The 14,132-nt window shown below is 48.6% G+C and overlaps 2 protein-coding genes across 20 annotated transcripts in view; both read left to right on the forward strand.

Moving 5' to 3' along the window:
• Nucleotides 1–5,525, forward strand: part of Wiz (WIZ zinc finger) — a 29,220-nt gene extending 23,695 nt beyond the window's left edge. For 11 of the 17 annotated variants that reach the window (XM_027419492.2, XM_027419493.2, XM_027419501.2 and 8 more), the window contains 4 exons: nt 435–962; nt 1,118–1,537; nt 1,963–2,158; nt 3,439–3,598. In XM_027419492.2, coding sequence (XP_027275293.1) covers nt 435–962; nt 1,118–1,537; nt 1,963–2,158; nt 3,439–3,598 — 1,304 coding nt within the window. Of the gene's footprint in view, nt 1–434; nt 963–1,117; nt 1,538–1,962; nt 2,159–3,438 lie in introns of all 17 variants that reach the window. The other 6 variants (XM_035445077.1, XM_027419498.2, XM_027419497.2 and 3 more) reach the window with 1 other exon arrangement.
• A 2,870-nt stretch (nt 5,526–8,395) lies between these two features.
• Nucleotides 8,396–14,132, forward strand: part of Akap8l (A-kinase anchoring protein 8 like) — a 35,842-nt gene continuing 30,105 nt past the window's right edge. For all 3 annotated transcript variants that reach the window (XM_027419489.2, XM_027419490.2, XM_027419491.2), the window contains exon 1: nt 8,396–8,544. In XM_027419489.2, the coding sequence (XP_027275290.1) occupies nt 8,532–8,544 (13 nt within the window). In that variant the 5' untranslated portion in view covers nt 8,396–8,531. The remainder of the gene's footprint in view (nt 8,545–14,132) is intronic.

Consider the following 14,132-nt stretch of genomic DNA (forward strand, 5'->3'; position numbering starts at 1 on the left):
ACTATTTTTTTCTTCCTGGGTTGATGGTCTATAAGCAGGAAGTGTGGCAGAGACTTCATCTTAGAGCTTATGCGCCAGCTCCCTGCTATGTGCACTGAATCCTTCTGATCTTAGACCTGCCCAGCAACATTGGGAAATGGGGTTTTCATGTCCATCTTGCCAAGAAGGAAACAGGCTCAGAGAGAGGAAGTAGCTTGCCCAGCCTCACTCAGGGAGACCTGTGAAGTCAGAATTTGAGGCAATAAGACAGAAGGGGTGGATGTACGCCATGCCTCTGAAGGCCCAGATGAAGTAGCAATTCAGTGGCGTCTGGAAGGAAGGGGCACATGGATAGGGACAGCCAGAAGGCTGGCACTGTCTTGGGCTTTGAGCTTGGAGGCTTCTTGCCCATAGTCACTGCCTCCTCCTCTTCCCCCATCCTGGACCCCTTGCAGCATCCAGGGCAGAGCCAGTGCGTGACATCCGTTGCGAGTTCTGTGGTGAGTTCTTCGAGAACCGCAAGGGCCTGTCCAGCCATGCGCGCTCCCACCTGCGCCAGATGGGTGTGACTGAGTGGTCTGTGAACGGCTCGCCCATTGACACACTGCGGGAGATCCTGAAGAAGAAGTCCAAGCTGTGCCTCATCAAGAAAGAGCCTCCAGCTGGAGACCTGGCTCCTGCCCTGGCTGAGGATGGCTCCCCCACAGCAGCTCCTGGGGCCATGCATTCCCCACTGCCTCTCTCACCCCTGGCTAGCCGGCCTGGAAAGCCAGGAGCTGGGCCAACCCAGGTTCCCCGGGAGCTCAGCCTGTCACCCATCTCGGGGGCTAAGCCCTCAGCCACCAGCTATATGGGCTCAGTGGCAACCAAACGGCCCCTACAGGAAGACCACTTCCTCCCAGCAGAGGTCAAGACCAAGACCTACATCCAGACTGAACTGCCCTTCAAGGCAAAGACTCTCCATGAGAAGACCTCCCACTCCTGTAAGCAGTGGGTGGTAGGGTCTTGGGATGGCATTTGTCAGGGCAAGCAGGGCCCCTGAGGCAAGGTCCCTGTGGGAGGTGGGATTAGTCCTGATCTTGCTTAGGCCACCTGGGTATGCCTGCACTCTTAGAACAGCAACCTCCTCTGTCTGTAGCCACCGAGGCCTGCTGTGAGCTTTGTGGCCTTTACTTTGAAAATCGCAAAGCCCTAGCCAGCCATGCGAGGGCGCACCTTCGGCAGTTCGGTGTGACGGAGTGGTGTGTCAATGGCTCTCCCATCGAGACTCTGAGTGAGTGGATCAAACACCGGCCTCAGAAAGCGGGCGCCTACCGAAGCTACATCCAGGGTGGCCGCCCCTTTACCAAGAAGTTCCGCAGTGCTGGCCATGGCCGTGACAGTGACAAGCGGCCACCCCTAGGGCTGGCACCTGGGGGCCTGTCCCTGGTTGGCCGAAGTGCTGGGGGGGAGCCAGGGCCTGAGGCTGGCAGGGCAGCTGACAGTGGTGAACGGCCTCTGGCAACCAGCCCACCTGGGACCGTGAAGTCAGAGGAGCACCAACGGCAGAATATTAACAGTAAGTGCTGGTGCAGGAGGGTTGGGAGGGCAGTAGACATCTTCTAGGGCTCATCCAACCACTACATCTCAGTTGCTGAATACCCTCCCCTTATCAGTATGCCATTCCACCTGTGCATATGGTGTCCAATCTTCTTCTTTTTTAAAAAATAATTTATTTAACTTTATTTTATGTGCATTGGTATGATGAAATCAGATCCCCCAGAACTGTAGATACAGACAGTTACAGGCTGCCATGTGGGTGCTGGGAATTGAACCCAGGTCCTCTGCAAGAGCAGCCAGTGCTCTTAACCACTGAGCCATCTCTCCAGTCCTGGTGTCCAGTCTTGAGTCCCAACAACCTCTGCCCCTTGTGCTCACTGAAAACAGGGGTGCCTCCAGGGCCCTAGCCCTCCTGTTCATCATTTATCCCTTTCTCTGCTTTAGAATTTGAACGCAGACAAGCCCGACCCCCAGATGCCTCTGCAGCTCGGGGTGGTGAGGAGGCCAATGACCTGCAACAGAAGCTGGAAGAAGTGCGGCAACCCCCACCCCGGGTCCGACCAGTCCCTTCCCTGGTGCCTCGCCCCCCCCAAACATCACTGGTCAAGTTTGTGGGGAACATCTATACCCTCAAGTGCAGGTATGCTAATACCTAGCTATGCCTTGGCTACTTGAAACTTAGAAATGTGAGTCTCTGTGCAGGTTGGGACATAGGGTGCCATGGGCTGTTTTTGGGTATGGTGGGGCCCAGGGTTTTGGGGTATGGCAGGGCTTCTCACCGAGCATTGGTGGCACATGCCCTTAATCCCAGCACTTGGGAGGCAGAGGCAGACGGGTCTCTCTGAGTTCAAGGCCAGCCTGGTCTACAAGGTGATTTCCAGACAGTCAAGTCTACACAGAGAAACCTTGTCTCTAAAAACAAACAAACAAAATCCAAAAAGCTTCTCCTTGATAGTGGAACTTGAGAGTGTCACCCTGATACCCTGAACTTTGTAACCAGACCGACTCACTTCACAGCTTGGTGACCTCAGACAAGAGCTTACCTGCTCCCTGCCTCCATGTTTCCACCTTTAAAAAGAATTCAGCCTGGTGTGGTGATACACACCTTTAACTCCAGCACTCAGGAAGCAGAGGCAGGTGTATCTGTGAGTTCAAGGTCAGCTTGGTCTACATAGGGAGTTCCAGGCCAGCTAGGGCTGCAAGGTAAAACCCTTTTTTTTTTTTTTTTAATATCATTCAGCCCTACTTGATAGAGTTATTATGAGCACTGAATTTAATACACAAGCACCAGATACCAGCAAATATGGACTTTTGAGACCTGAGGTGATTCAACTCAGGCTATATAGTACAGGCCAAGCTAAAAGTAGTATCCAAGCTGTGTGTGATGATTCAGGCCTATCAGCCTAGCACTTGAGAGGCTGAGACAAGATTGCCACAATTATAAATTCAGCTGTATTACATAATTTCTGGGCCAGTATGAGCTACAGAATTAGAGATCATGTCTACCTAAAAACCAAAGGAAAAAAAAGTAGAATTTCAACCCAACTCTCTGGAGCCCCAGAGCTCAAGCTCTAGGCATATGTTCATTGGAGGCCTAGCTTAAGGCTATCATAAGGAAGAGGAAGGATGGTTCTTGTGAGAGCTAAACAGGCTTTGCTTCTCTGTACCCACCATCATCTCAGTGCATACACATCGGTGACAGAGACGCTTGGAGAATCCCCTGCTTACCTAGCACTAAAGACTTCACGCCCAGCAGACTAGAAGAGGTGACTGTCCATTGGAAGATAGTTCTTCCCTTGAGTCTTGGTCTTGACAGATCTATACTGAGTAGTGATAGATATGACTAAGCAATTGGACTGGACTACACCCCTGCCTTTTTTTGAAGCAGTGGCTACTTGTGTTGTCTATTTTCCTGTACAGGTTCTGTGAAGTGGAATTCCAGGGCCCACTCTCCATCCAGGAAGATTGGGTGCGGCATTTACAGCGGCACATCCTGGAGATGAACTTCTCCAAAGCAGACCCTCCGCCTGAGGAGCCCCAGGCGCCACAGGCACAGACAGCCGCTGTCGAGGCGCCCTAACGTACAAGCATTCCAGATCCCTCTTGTACCGCCTGTCCCTCCTGTTTCTCTTTGTCCTCTTCCCCCATTCCCTCTTTCGTTTCCGTTTCCAAAGGAGCAAGCCAAAACCTCAAACCGGCGCCCTTTGGGGGCCGGGCACACTACAACCTGGGCGCCGGGAGCCAGCTAGCCACCCTCCCCCTAGCCTGAGGACTCTGGGGCCACAAGGGTACCCTCCTTGAGCCCACCTGGTTGGTCCAGCAGGGGTTGTAGCCAGGCCTTTGGTGGTGGCCAATCTGGTTACAGGGGAGAACAGCACTTCCCTGTGTCTAGCGACCAGGCAGGGCTATGTCTGCCATCCGTGGCCATTTGCAAAGACCCCAAAGACCCCTGTTTCCTCTTGTCCCCATGAATATCTGTTCTCACTCATGCACAGGCAAACGCACCCGCACACGCACACGCACCTCGTGAGACTTGGGATCTGTTCTAGCCCCCACAGTTCCCAAGTCAAACGACCAACCACATCATGCCACGGTGCTTGCTCAGGGGAATCCACGCTCCCTCTGCTAACCCACTAGGGCCTGGGAGCCCCCACTGAGCCCACAATGCCACGGAAACTCTTGTTAGCTGCCCCCCAAAAAGGGGCCTTCCTAGCTTGGAAAGAGCTCAGAGCTGACAGCTGCCTCCTGCCATGTCAGAGCCTCAGGGGCTCCAGGGCTGGGAGGGTAGAGTGAGGGGTGGGACTCTCCTCCCCCACCCCTACCACCCTCCCCTTTTCACTGTTGCTTTCTATGTATAGCTCCCTAGATCTTTCACTTTTTTAAAAAATGCGTTTTGTGTAGAGAATAAGGAACGTGGATCTTTTTATTTTGCAATCCTGGGCTAGCTAGATACCGGGAGCTAATTGACCTTTTAACCTTTTTCAGTGGCCATCTTTTGGTTAACAATGTACCTAGAAATATGTAAATTAGATTAAATTTCTCTTCTGGAAATACCCCAGGGCAGGCAGCCAGTGTGTGTTTTTCTGTCGAGTGGACAGGCTGGCACTGGCTGACAGCTGGGGCTGGGGATTAGCGTTGTGCCTGGCCAGAGTCCCTGGGTTTCCCTACTGGCCACCAAATTGACCAGACACAGATGAGGATAAGCCCAAGTTCTCAGCTGTTGGCCCTTGATACTGTGGATGGTGGGGGCTCTGGTTGCCTGGGGAATCGGCTCCCCTGAGTGGAGAAACCAGAGCTCTGGTTGGCTGGTCTGGGAAGGGAGCCAAGACAGAAGGGCTGGTTGGGTTTAACCAGCAGCAATAACATGCCTGCAGGAGTGATTCTGGCCTTGGTGCTATTACCAAGAGAAGGAATTCTTTGTAGGTGTTGGGTAAAACACACATCTGGGAGCTTTGGGTGGGAATGAAGTGGCAGAGTTGGGACTCAGCTATCTTTAAGATAGGACTTTAAATACAGCACTGGAGACCTTATCCCAGGCCTCAAACATTCCAAGGAAGTACCCTGCCACTGAGCTATCCCTTCCTGGATTCAAGGTAAATGTTAAGAAGAGACATAGGAACCCAAATAACAAGAAGGAAAGGAGTTTTGTTTTCGTTTTAATCATTTATTTGGTATTTCAAGACAGGGTTTGTGTAGCCCTGGCTGTCCTGGAGCTAGTTCTGTAGAGCTGGCTTTGAACTCAGATCTGAATGCTGGGATTAAAGCATGTGCTGATACTGCCTGGCCTGATTTTAACTTTTTACAGTGCCTTTGGTTTTTCCAGATAGGGTTTCTCTGTGTAACAGCCCTGGCTGTCATGGAACTCACTTTTTAATCCAAGCTATCCTTGAATTCACATAGATTGGCCTCCTCTGTCTCCCAAGGGACTAAAGGCCTGTACCACCATGCCTGGCTTACCCATATTTTCTTGCTCAGCTAATGTTTATTGAACATCTCTGAGGTGATAAGATTCCGTTGGCTCCTGTTGTTTATCTCATGTGTCTTTTCAGTTCATCGTTTTCACTACCCAGCCAAGTGGGAATGATCTCATGGGGTGTGGACAGCAGCAGGCCCCTACCCAACCCTGTTTTTTCTCAGCCTCCCGTACTGTGCCTCTCTGCCTGGGAAGGAGAGTTTAGCAGGCTGCTTTGTCTAGCTTGGGAGGGGAGGGTGAGGGTGTGTTCTTTTATTTGGTGGCTCTTCTCATCATCCACTGTCATTGGTAATATCCAAGATTGGAAAGAAGTGGACTTTCTCATGGTAAGAACTAACCCAAACATGTTTCTGTAGCATTTGGTGGTGGTGGTGGTGATGATGATGATGGGAGGTGATACCGGGTTTCTCTGTAGCCCTGGCTGTCCTGGAACTCACTCTGTAGACCAGGCTGGCCTCGAACTCCGAGATCTGTCTGCTTCTGCCTCCCGAGTCCTGGGATTACAGATGAATGCCACCACCACCCAGCTAAAAATCAATTTTTTAACATAAAAGCAATAGAGTGGATTTTGAAAGTTCCAATGACAGTAACATGGGAGGGCCTTCACACCCACTTAAGTACACTGATGACTGTGTCTCTGCACATAGTTAACATGGAAAGGTTTTCTTTATCCATTACTGTACACTGATAGCTGTCTCTGCAAGGGTCACCTACCATTCTTACAAGAGGGACCTTTTCCTAAAACTCCTAAGCATAACAAATCTTTGCTTAAGTGACTCTATGGTCTCAAAAGAAGCAGCCTTAACCTTTGAGTGACTTGATCTCAAGCCCTTAGGACATCAGAAATTAAAGAAAGTCTTGGGTGAAATGATGGCTGTGGCAAATGACACAAAGCAAACTACAGAATCTAGAGGAGATATGGGCCTTGTTTGCATGCCAGTGTGGCATCCCAAAGCAGTAATGCATGTGAAGCAGACCTCTGTTGCATGTTCTGCATTCACATGCAGAGTGCACTGCAAATGGTGGTCTTCCATGGGTATGAGGGCCACAAGGTCTGCAAAAGTCCATTTGGGGAGGAAGTGTTAGCCAGGTTTTTTATCCCGGATAAATGGTAAAGTGAGCCCTTGTTAATCATAGCACCATACCTCCCCTTCCCCATCTAAATTATGTCATACCAACAGTAATTCAGTATGTTTCTTTGAAGGATCTAGACTTTTAAAGAATACTGTTATTAGCCAGGCGTTGGTGGCGCATGCCTTTAATCCCAGCACTCGAGAGGCAGAGGCAGGCAGATCTCTGAGTTCAAGGCCAGCCTGGTCTCCAGAGCGAGTTCCAGGATAAGCTCCAAAGCTACACAGAGAAACCCTGTCTCGGGGAAAAAAGAAAAAAAAAATACCATTATTATTGTCCCTAAAGAAACTGGCTGGTAACAAGAAATGAGAGATGGCTCAGTGGCAAAGAGCACACATACTGCTCTTGCAGAGGATCTGGATTTGGTTCCCAGCACCCACATGGCAGCTCACAGCCAGTAACTCCAATCCAGGGTAACCAACACCCTCTTATGACCACCTCAGGCATCAGGGATGCACGTGGTTGCACAGACATACATTGAAGCAAAACATACATAAACCTAAAAAATTCAACTGATAACCATTACTTAATGCTAATATGACACCCTACTTTAAAATTTTCCCAAACCACAAAAGTGTATGAAGCACAGCTTGATGCAGTTTCCCAAATGTTAAGTTTTATTTACAGTGTTCCCTCCCACAATTATGAGATTGTCTCATGGTGACTTTCCACACAGCCAGGTATGGTGCTTAGAACAAGACTGGTACTGGGCTGTGCTTTTTGTTTTGTGGAACTGAGCATTGAGCATAGGTTCTCATATGTGAAGCATTTGCAATAATACATGATACATTTATGTATATTGCTTGCATAACAAATACCATACACAAACATCTAAAAAAAATTTTTTTGAGACAGAGTTGACCCTGGCTGGCCATAATCTGCTGTAAAATCAGCTGTGCTTGCACTCACAGAGAGATACTTTCCTGTGAGTGCAGGGATTAAAGGCATGTGCCACCAATACCAACTATTAATTTTTGAAACATGGTCCTCCACGCTTCATCTCCCAAGTGTTGAGGTTACAGGTGTGAGCCACCATGACCAGGTTTTGTCTATTTAAACGTGCATCTTTATATTTAGCCGTGTTGGGGACTTCACACAGGCCTTCCATTCATGCTAGAACAAAGTGCTCTACCACCGCGCTACATCCTCAGCCCTTACAACCCATAACAAAGATGTGTTATGTGATAAATAATGCGAAAATACGACTTTGTGAACCTGGTCCCAGCCTTTTCCGTGAGACAGTCAAAGTGCAACCTGGAGTCCCTTAGAACTCATATAGCATAATCTGACCTCAAACTCAAGGCCGTTCTTCTGCCTCAGGCCCCTGTGTTTTGGAATTACAGGAGTCACCTAACCACACGTGCCCAGACTCATTTATTTAAACTATCTCATGTAATATTTGTCAGATCTTAATTTTCTTATCTCAGTGTGGCTTTACCATTCTTGTGTAGGAACTGAAGGCCAAAAGAACACATGAACGGCTTTGATTAGCATTTCAGTGGTGGAGCTCAGGACAAACACTTGCACTACCACGGGCGCGCGAACGTCCAGCGAAGAGACACCCGGCGCCCGCCAGGCGTGCGCTCGTGCCACTGGGTTGCACGTAGCCCCGCCCCTCCGAACTCCACCTCTCCGTCGTCTCCACTTGGCCTATCAGCGCAGACTTTGGTCAACAGGAGGCGGTGGCGGGGCGGGGCCATCAGGGGTTGGCAGTGTCTCCGACCACTGTTGCGAAGAGGTGTGGAAATGGACAGCTAACTAGCCCAATAGGCGTGAAGTCCGAGGCTGACACAAGCCAGTGAGATCAGGGGGCGGGCTGGCCGTGTGTAGCCGGGGCCCCAGAGATTGTTGTGGCGTCAGACGCGCAGAGTAGCGGTCTGTGTCTGCGGCTCGCTCGTTCGCTGCCGCCATGAGCTACACAGGTAGGCCGAGCCGGGTGAAGGGCGCGCTCCGGGCCGGGGCGGGACAAAGACGGGCTGAGCCACGCCAGGCTCGCCCACGCCTCCCGTGGCGTCGCGGTCACTGCCCTCTGCGGTCACAAAATGGCGCCTCAGGCCCTTCGCTTCGGGGTCGCATCCCTCAAGCCTCGGCTCCAGTGGCCTCAGTCGGGCATCCCGGACTCCTGGCTCCTCCAGGTGTTGCTTGTGTCTTCTGTGACCCTAGGCCCCGAGCCTCGGCGTTAGGTCCCAGCTGCCACCGCCCACGTCTCTGGCTAGTGCCCCACGGACCTCCACGTCCTAAGACATCGCTTCTTAGGCCTGAGCTTTTGAGATCAGTCCGTTGTCTCAGCTGCTGTCGCCGTTGCCTCCCCCGCACAGTTTCGGTGCAAAACGTCGCCGATTCTTCCTCACTCCATTCCCCTCTTCATCTGGTCCAAAGCTGGGAGAAGCGCCAGGCCCCGAGGGGAGATTAGCAAATACATGAAGGGTCTGAGCTATGCAGGGAGCTTTAGGGACCGAGCTTGAAACCCTGGCGACGATTGACTATTTTCCACATTAATTCATTCAGCTCACCGAAAAGGTGATGAGTAGGCACTGAGAATACTGACAAAATTTCTTAAGCAGCTTATAGTCGAGGGCAGACATTAGTAGACCCATAAATGAGTGCTCACTATATTCTTGGGCCCTGGGTATCCTGAAGGAATCCAGCCACTCACTACATAGAGAGCTTTGAGGCCACTGGGAAGGGATGAGGTTTAAGACATGTAAGTGGAATGAGAGTGAAGATAGCTGGCCCAATAAGCTGTTGCTGCAAAACGTCCTGGACTGCAACAGCCTACCTCCTTAAATCTTGCTATCGGGAGATCAGTGGTATTTGAGCAAAGAGGAAAGTGGGTGATGAGCAGGATGAGGAGGTGTGGAATATGCTTGAGTGACTGTACATCATATCTGACTGAGCTGCCAAGACGGCCTGGGTTTGCCTTGGCAGTGACCAATGAATCTTATCAGTCAGAGCCATAGACAGTGCTTCCCACTTCGCTGTAGGTATTTCAGGCTTGAATTTATGTGGTTGCTGGGTAACTCACATTCTGCTGGGGAATGTTCAAGGCTTTGAATGGAACCTAAGCTTCTGTATAGGCTCCTTACGCCAGTACTTGATCAAAAGCTTTCGAAGAACCTTAGATTTTCTAACAACCATCCCCTAGGCCTGTGGTTCTCAGTCAGGGTGATTCTGCCTGCCTCCCACCTCTCGGGGACATTTGACAATATCTAGAGTCCTGTTTTGTTGTCTCATTTTAGAGTGTGGAGGGGCTGCTATGCAGTAGTGCTACCGACATCTAGTGGATAAAGGAGAGAGCTGCTGCTCTGCAGCCCGAAATGTCTAGTATGGCTTCCACCACCAATTTTTTTTGTGTGTGTGTGTGTGCTAAACATCTGAGGTTAAGGTAGAAGTGTTGGGAGGTTTTTCAGCAGTAGTAGTTAGAAAGGAAAGTCATTAGGTAGAACTCATGCTTAATATCTCTAGAATTAAGATGTAATACTCTTCACCTTTCTGATGAAGAATTGAAAACAGTTCTGCATTTAGAAACAGGGCTACTGAAGAACAAGAAGATGAATGAGTGGATCTTATGGGATAGCTTGATAATGGAATTAGTTCACTAATGGTCAAGTTTGAGTTTCAGCTCCAGGTTTTATAGGCTGTAACCCTGGGTTTTGTGGGCACTGAAGTAGCCAAGCTAATGAGATAATTAGTTTCTCCTTCCTCTCCTTAGACTAAACAGCCGGCAGTAACTTTATAATATGGTTCTTTTTTTAATTTCTTTTTTTTCTAGATTTTTAAATTTAAACTAGAAACAAGATTGTTTTACATGACAATCCCAGTTCCCTTCTTCCTATAATATGGTTCTTCCCCTTTAAAGAAGCCAACTAGAGCTGGGCGTTGGCAGTGGTGGTGCACGCCTTTAATCCCAGCACTCGGGAGGCAGAGGCAGGTGGATCTCTGTGAGTTCGAGGCCAGCCTGGTCTCCAGAGCGAGTGCCAGGATAGGCTCCAAAGCTACACAGAGAAACCCTGTCTCGAAAAACTAAAGAAGCCAACTAGAAAGCTGGGCTTTGTGGTACATTCTTATAATCCCAGCACTTGAGAAACAGGAATGTAAGTAAATTCAAGACCAGCCTGGGCTACATTAACTCTATCAAAAAACAAAAACTCATAAAAGGTTACTAAATTCAAAGAAATTTTAGGACACTTTTGTTTGTTAATAGTCTCACACTATAACTCAGGCTGGCTTTCCATCTTTTATATAATGTATCCCAGGCTGGCCTTGAGCTCATGGCAGTCCTCCTGCCTCATTTTCCTTTGTGTTAGATTAAGTCACTTTAGTATAACTTAGAGGTTAAGTCCTGTAAGCTTTGAAGTATATGCCACTGTTATTATGTGTATGTGCTTAATATATGGGTGTATGCATATGTGTGTGGAAGTCCATAGAAGCCAGAAGAGCATGTCAGATCCTCTGGAGTTAGAGTTACAAGTGTAGTGAGCCGATATGCAGGTGCTGGGAACTGAAAGAGCAACACATTCAGCTTTGGAACCCATCTCTAGTGTCAAGTGGAGAGGATTGGAACAGGAGAAAAACAGCAGGGTGGGGGGGATGGGGGGATCTAGAATCAGGCCTTCAAACAAAGGTCTGACATGTACTGGTCTTTTTATAGAACACTTATCTCACAGCTTCATTGGGTTCAGAATGCCACAAGTGCTGTAGCTGGTGGTTCTAGCCTAGGTTACATTTAGGGTGACAGTTGTCATCTGAAAGCTTGTCTGGTACAGGAGTCCCAACCTCTATCATGACTCAAACTCGTGTATCTGGCCAATTAATGCTAGCTGTGGTTGGTTTGCCATACGGGTTGCTCTGTAGGGCCACCAGAAGAACCCTAACAACATGGCAGCTGTTTTTCCCCAGACAAGAAAGAACACTCCAGAAGGCTCAAAAATCAGTCATTTCTGGCTGGGCAGTGGTGGTGCACGCCTTTAATCCCAGCACTCGGGAGGCAGAGGCAGAGGCAAGCGGATCTCTGTGAGTTCGAGACCAGCCTGGTCTACAAGAGCTAGTTCCAGGACAGGCTCCAAAGCCACAGAGAAACCCTGTCTCAAAAAACCAAAACAAAAAAAAAAAAAAGGAGAAAAAGTCAGTCATTTCTGCATGACTTAGTGGTCACACCAGCTACCTCTTTTACTCCAAATTGGGGGTGGAGGAGACTGTATCATCTCAGGAAGGCAGAATCCTTGCAGTTCATCTCAGAGGCTGGTTATCAGCATCCTTCTCCATCTCTCTCTCTATTTGCAACACTGGGGATGGAGCCTCGGGGTCTTCTGCATGCCTGACAAGTTCTCTCTCTCTCTCTCTCTCTCTCTCTCTCTCTCTCTCTCTGTGTGTGTGTGTGTGTGTGTGTGTGTCTGTCTGTCTGTCTGTCTGTCTGTCTGTCTGTCTGTCTGTCTGTCTCTGTCTCTGTCTGCCTGTCTGTCTGGTATTAGGGATACAGGTTTGCCCCACCTGTTAGTCCCTATCTCTAGTTTTTTGTTCGTGGAGAATTTAAGACTGCCTCATGTCTTAAACACAAACCCTTTGTTCTGCAGTTCTCTTGCTGAACTCAGAATATGTGTTTGTTAAGATGTGGCATTTCATTACAGTTACAGTATACTTAGCCTTCTACATCTGTAAGTTTTGTGTTTGTGAGTTCAGCCGGTAGAGGACTGAAAACATTTGGGGTGGGGGTGGGGAGTGTATCTCTATTAACCATGTGCAGACTTCTTGCCATTATGCTCTAAATGATACAAGCTCACAAGTTCAACACCTGTCAGGGTTACAGAGTGAATTTGAGGCCTGTCTGGGAACTAAGTGAATACATCTCAAAATGTCATGTAAATAAAAAGAGGACTGGAGATACAGTGCAGTAATTGAGTGCTTGCCTAATAAACAAACTACTCACCACACCATGGTGCATTCATGTAATTTGGGAGCAGGAGACAGAATTAAGGATTTGAGGTTATGTATCTAGACCCTACTGAGCAAGCCAAACAGGGCTAGAGATATGGCTCAATAGTGGAGTCTGAATCAGATCCTCACCATTGGGGGCAGGGGATCCTGAAAAGAAACCTCATTACATTACTCAAGCAATGCAGTGGACCTCAGAAATTACCATATTACATAAAGCCTGGGAGCATTTTGGTAGTAGTGTTGTTATAGACAGATTTAAAAAGAGAAACAAACAAACAAACAAACTGGAAGAGACGCCGCAGCCTCTGGGATCCTGGAAAAGGGGAAGCGAGAGCCGACTAGCGACAAAGTCCCCTGGCGGTGGCAGCCTGCACCAGCCATGCCGAATAAAAACAAGAAAGAGAAAGAACCACCAAAACCGGTGAAGAGTGGAAAAGGTTCAAAAGAAGGACAAGAAGCAGCAGAGACAGAGTGCAGCTGTCTAAGAACTGGAGCCACGGAGCTTGAAATGACCACTGAAAAACACTGAAATGTTGGGCACTTCCCTCCTTCCTCAGAAGGAGACTCTGGAGGCAACAAGGCATACTAAGCATGACACTTGGCAGATTACTGCAAACAGTATTTTTCAGGGACACAAATCAAGACTCATTAGTCCCGGGAACTCTTGAGTTGACTCCTCCTTTCTGACCACCATTTTCCTCCCCCAGGCTTTCAGCTCTATTCTTCTCTTCTAGTCCCACTCACTTACGGAATATGATTGACTCAGCAAGTGAATTAAGTCATTACCGCACACACTTTTCTTCTCCCGTTGCTCTTGAGTTTGAACATTTTAACCTGAACAGTTGAAATAGGTTGGTATTTCCATGTTGCTAGTTGAACCCTTCCAACATCATGTCTCCTTCATGAGCAGCAGGTGCTCACATTGCCTGAACAGTTAACACACTCAGGCTGGAGAGGAGAAAAGGGCAGGTGCCCAGCCTTGGATGAGTTGCTAGAGGCTTAGGGAATAATCCCAGCAGAGGTCCAAGAAGTTAGCCTGTGATTGACTTAACATACCTTGTCAAGTATGTGGAGAGTCCTTAAAACAGACATTTGGCTGGCGGTCCCCTAGCCTCATGGGACACAAGGCATCAAGCAGTTTTTAATGTCAGAACACATTTTGGCTAGAACCTGGGCTTTTTCATAAGGAAGGAAAAGTAATAGAGTGAAAGACAGTATGATACACAGGAAGATATTCCAGGCTGTTAGAGAGCAAAATGCTGATATCCCAGGCTGGGAGTTAGAGAGCAAAAATGCTGATTCCTGCTTGCCACAAGGGATGCATTCACCTTGTGCAACGTGTTTCTTCATCTCTAAGACAACTTAATGAGGTGAAGATTTTGGGGGGCTGCTTTTAACTGTGTGGGACAGATTAAGCTCCACTTTTCCTAAGAAGTTCTGCCCTGTAAGATGTATAGCAGGATAGATCTGTATAGCAACATGCTGCTAAAGGTGGTTACTGCTGCTGAGCAGGTCTTCCCTTGCTCTGGAAATTTCTTCAATTACGTGCAATACATTTTTCTTTTCTTCTCTGTCA

This window comes from Cricetulus griseus, chromosome 5 (assembly GCF_003668045.3).
Source record: "Cricetulus griseus strain 17A/GY chromosome 5, alternate assembly CriGri-PICRH-1.0, whole genome shotgun sequence".
NCBI classification, from domain to species: domain Eukaryota; kingdom Metazoa; phylum Chordata; class Mammalia; order Rodentia; family Cricetidae; genus Cricetulus; species Cricetulus griseus.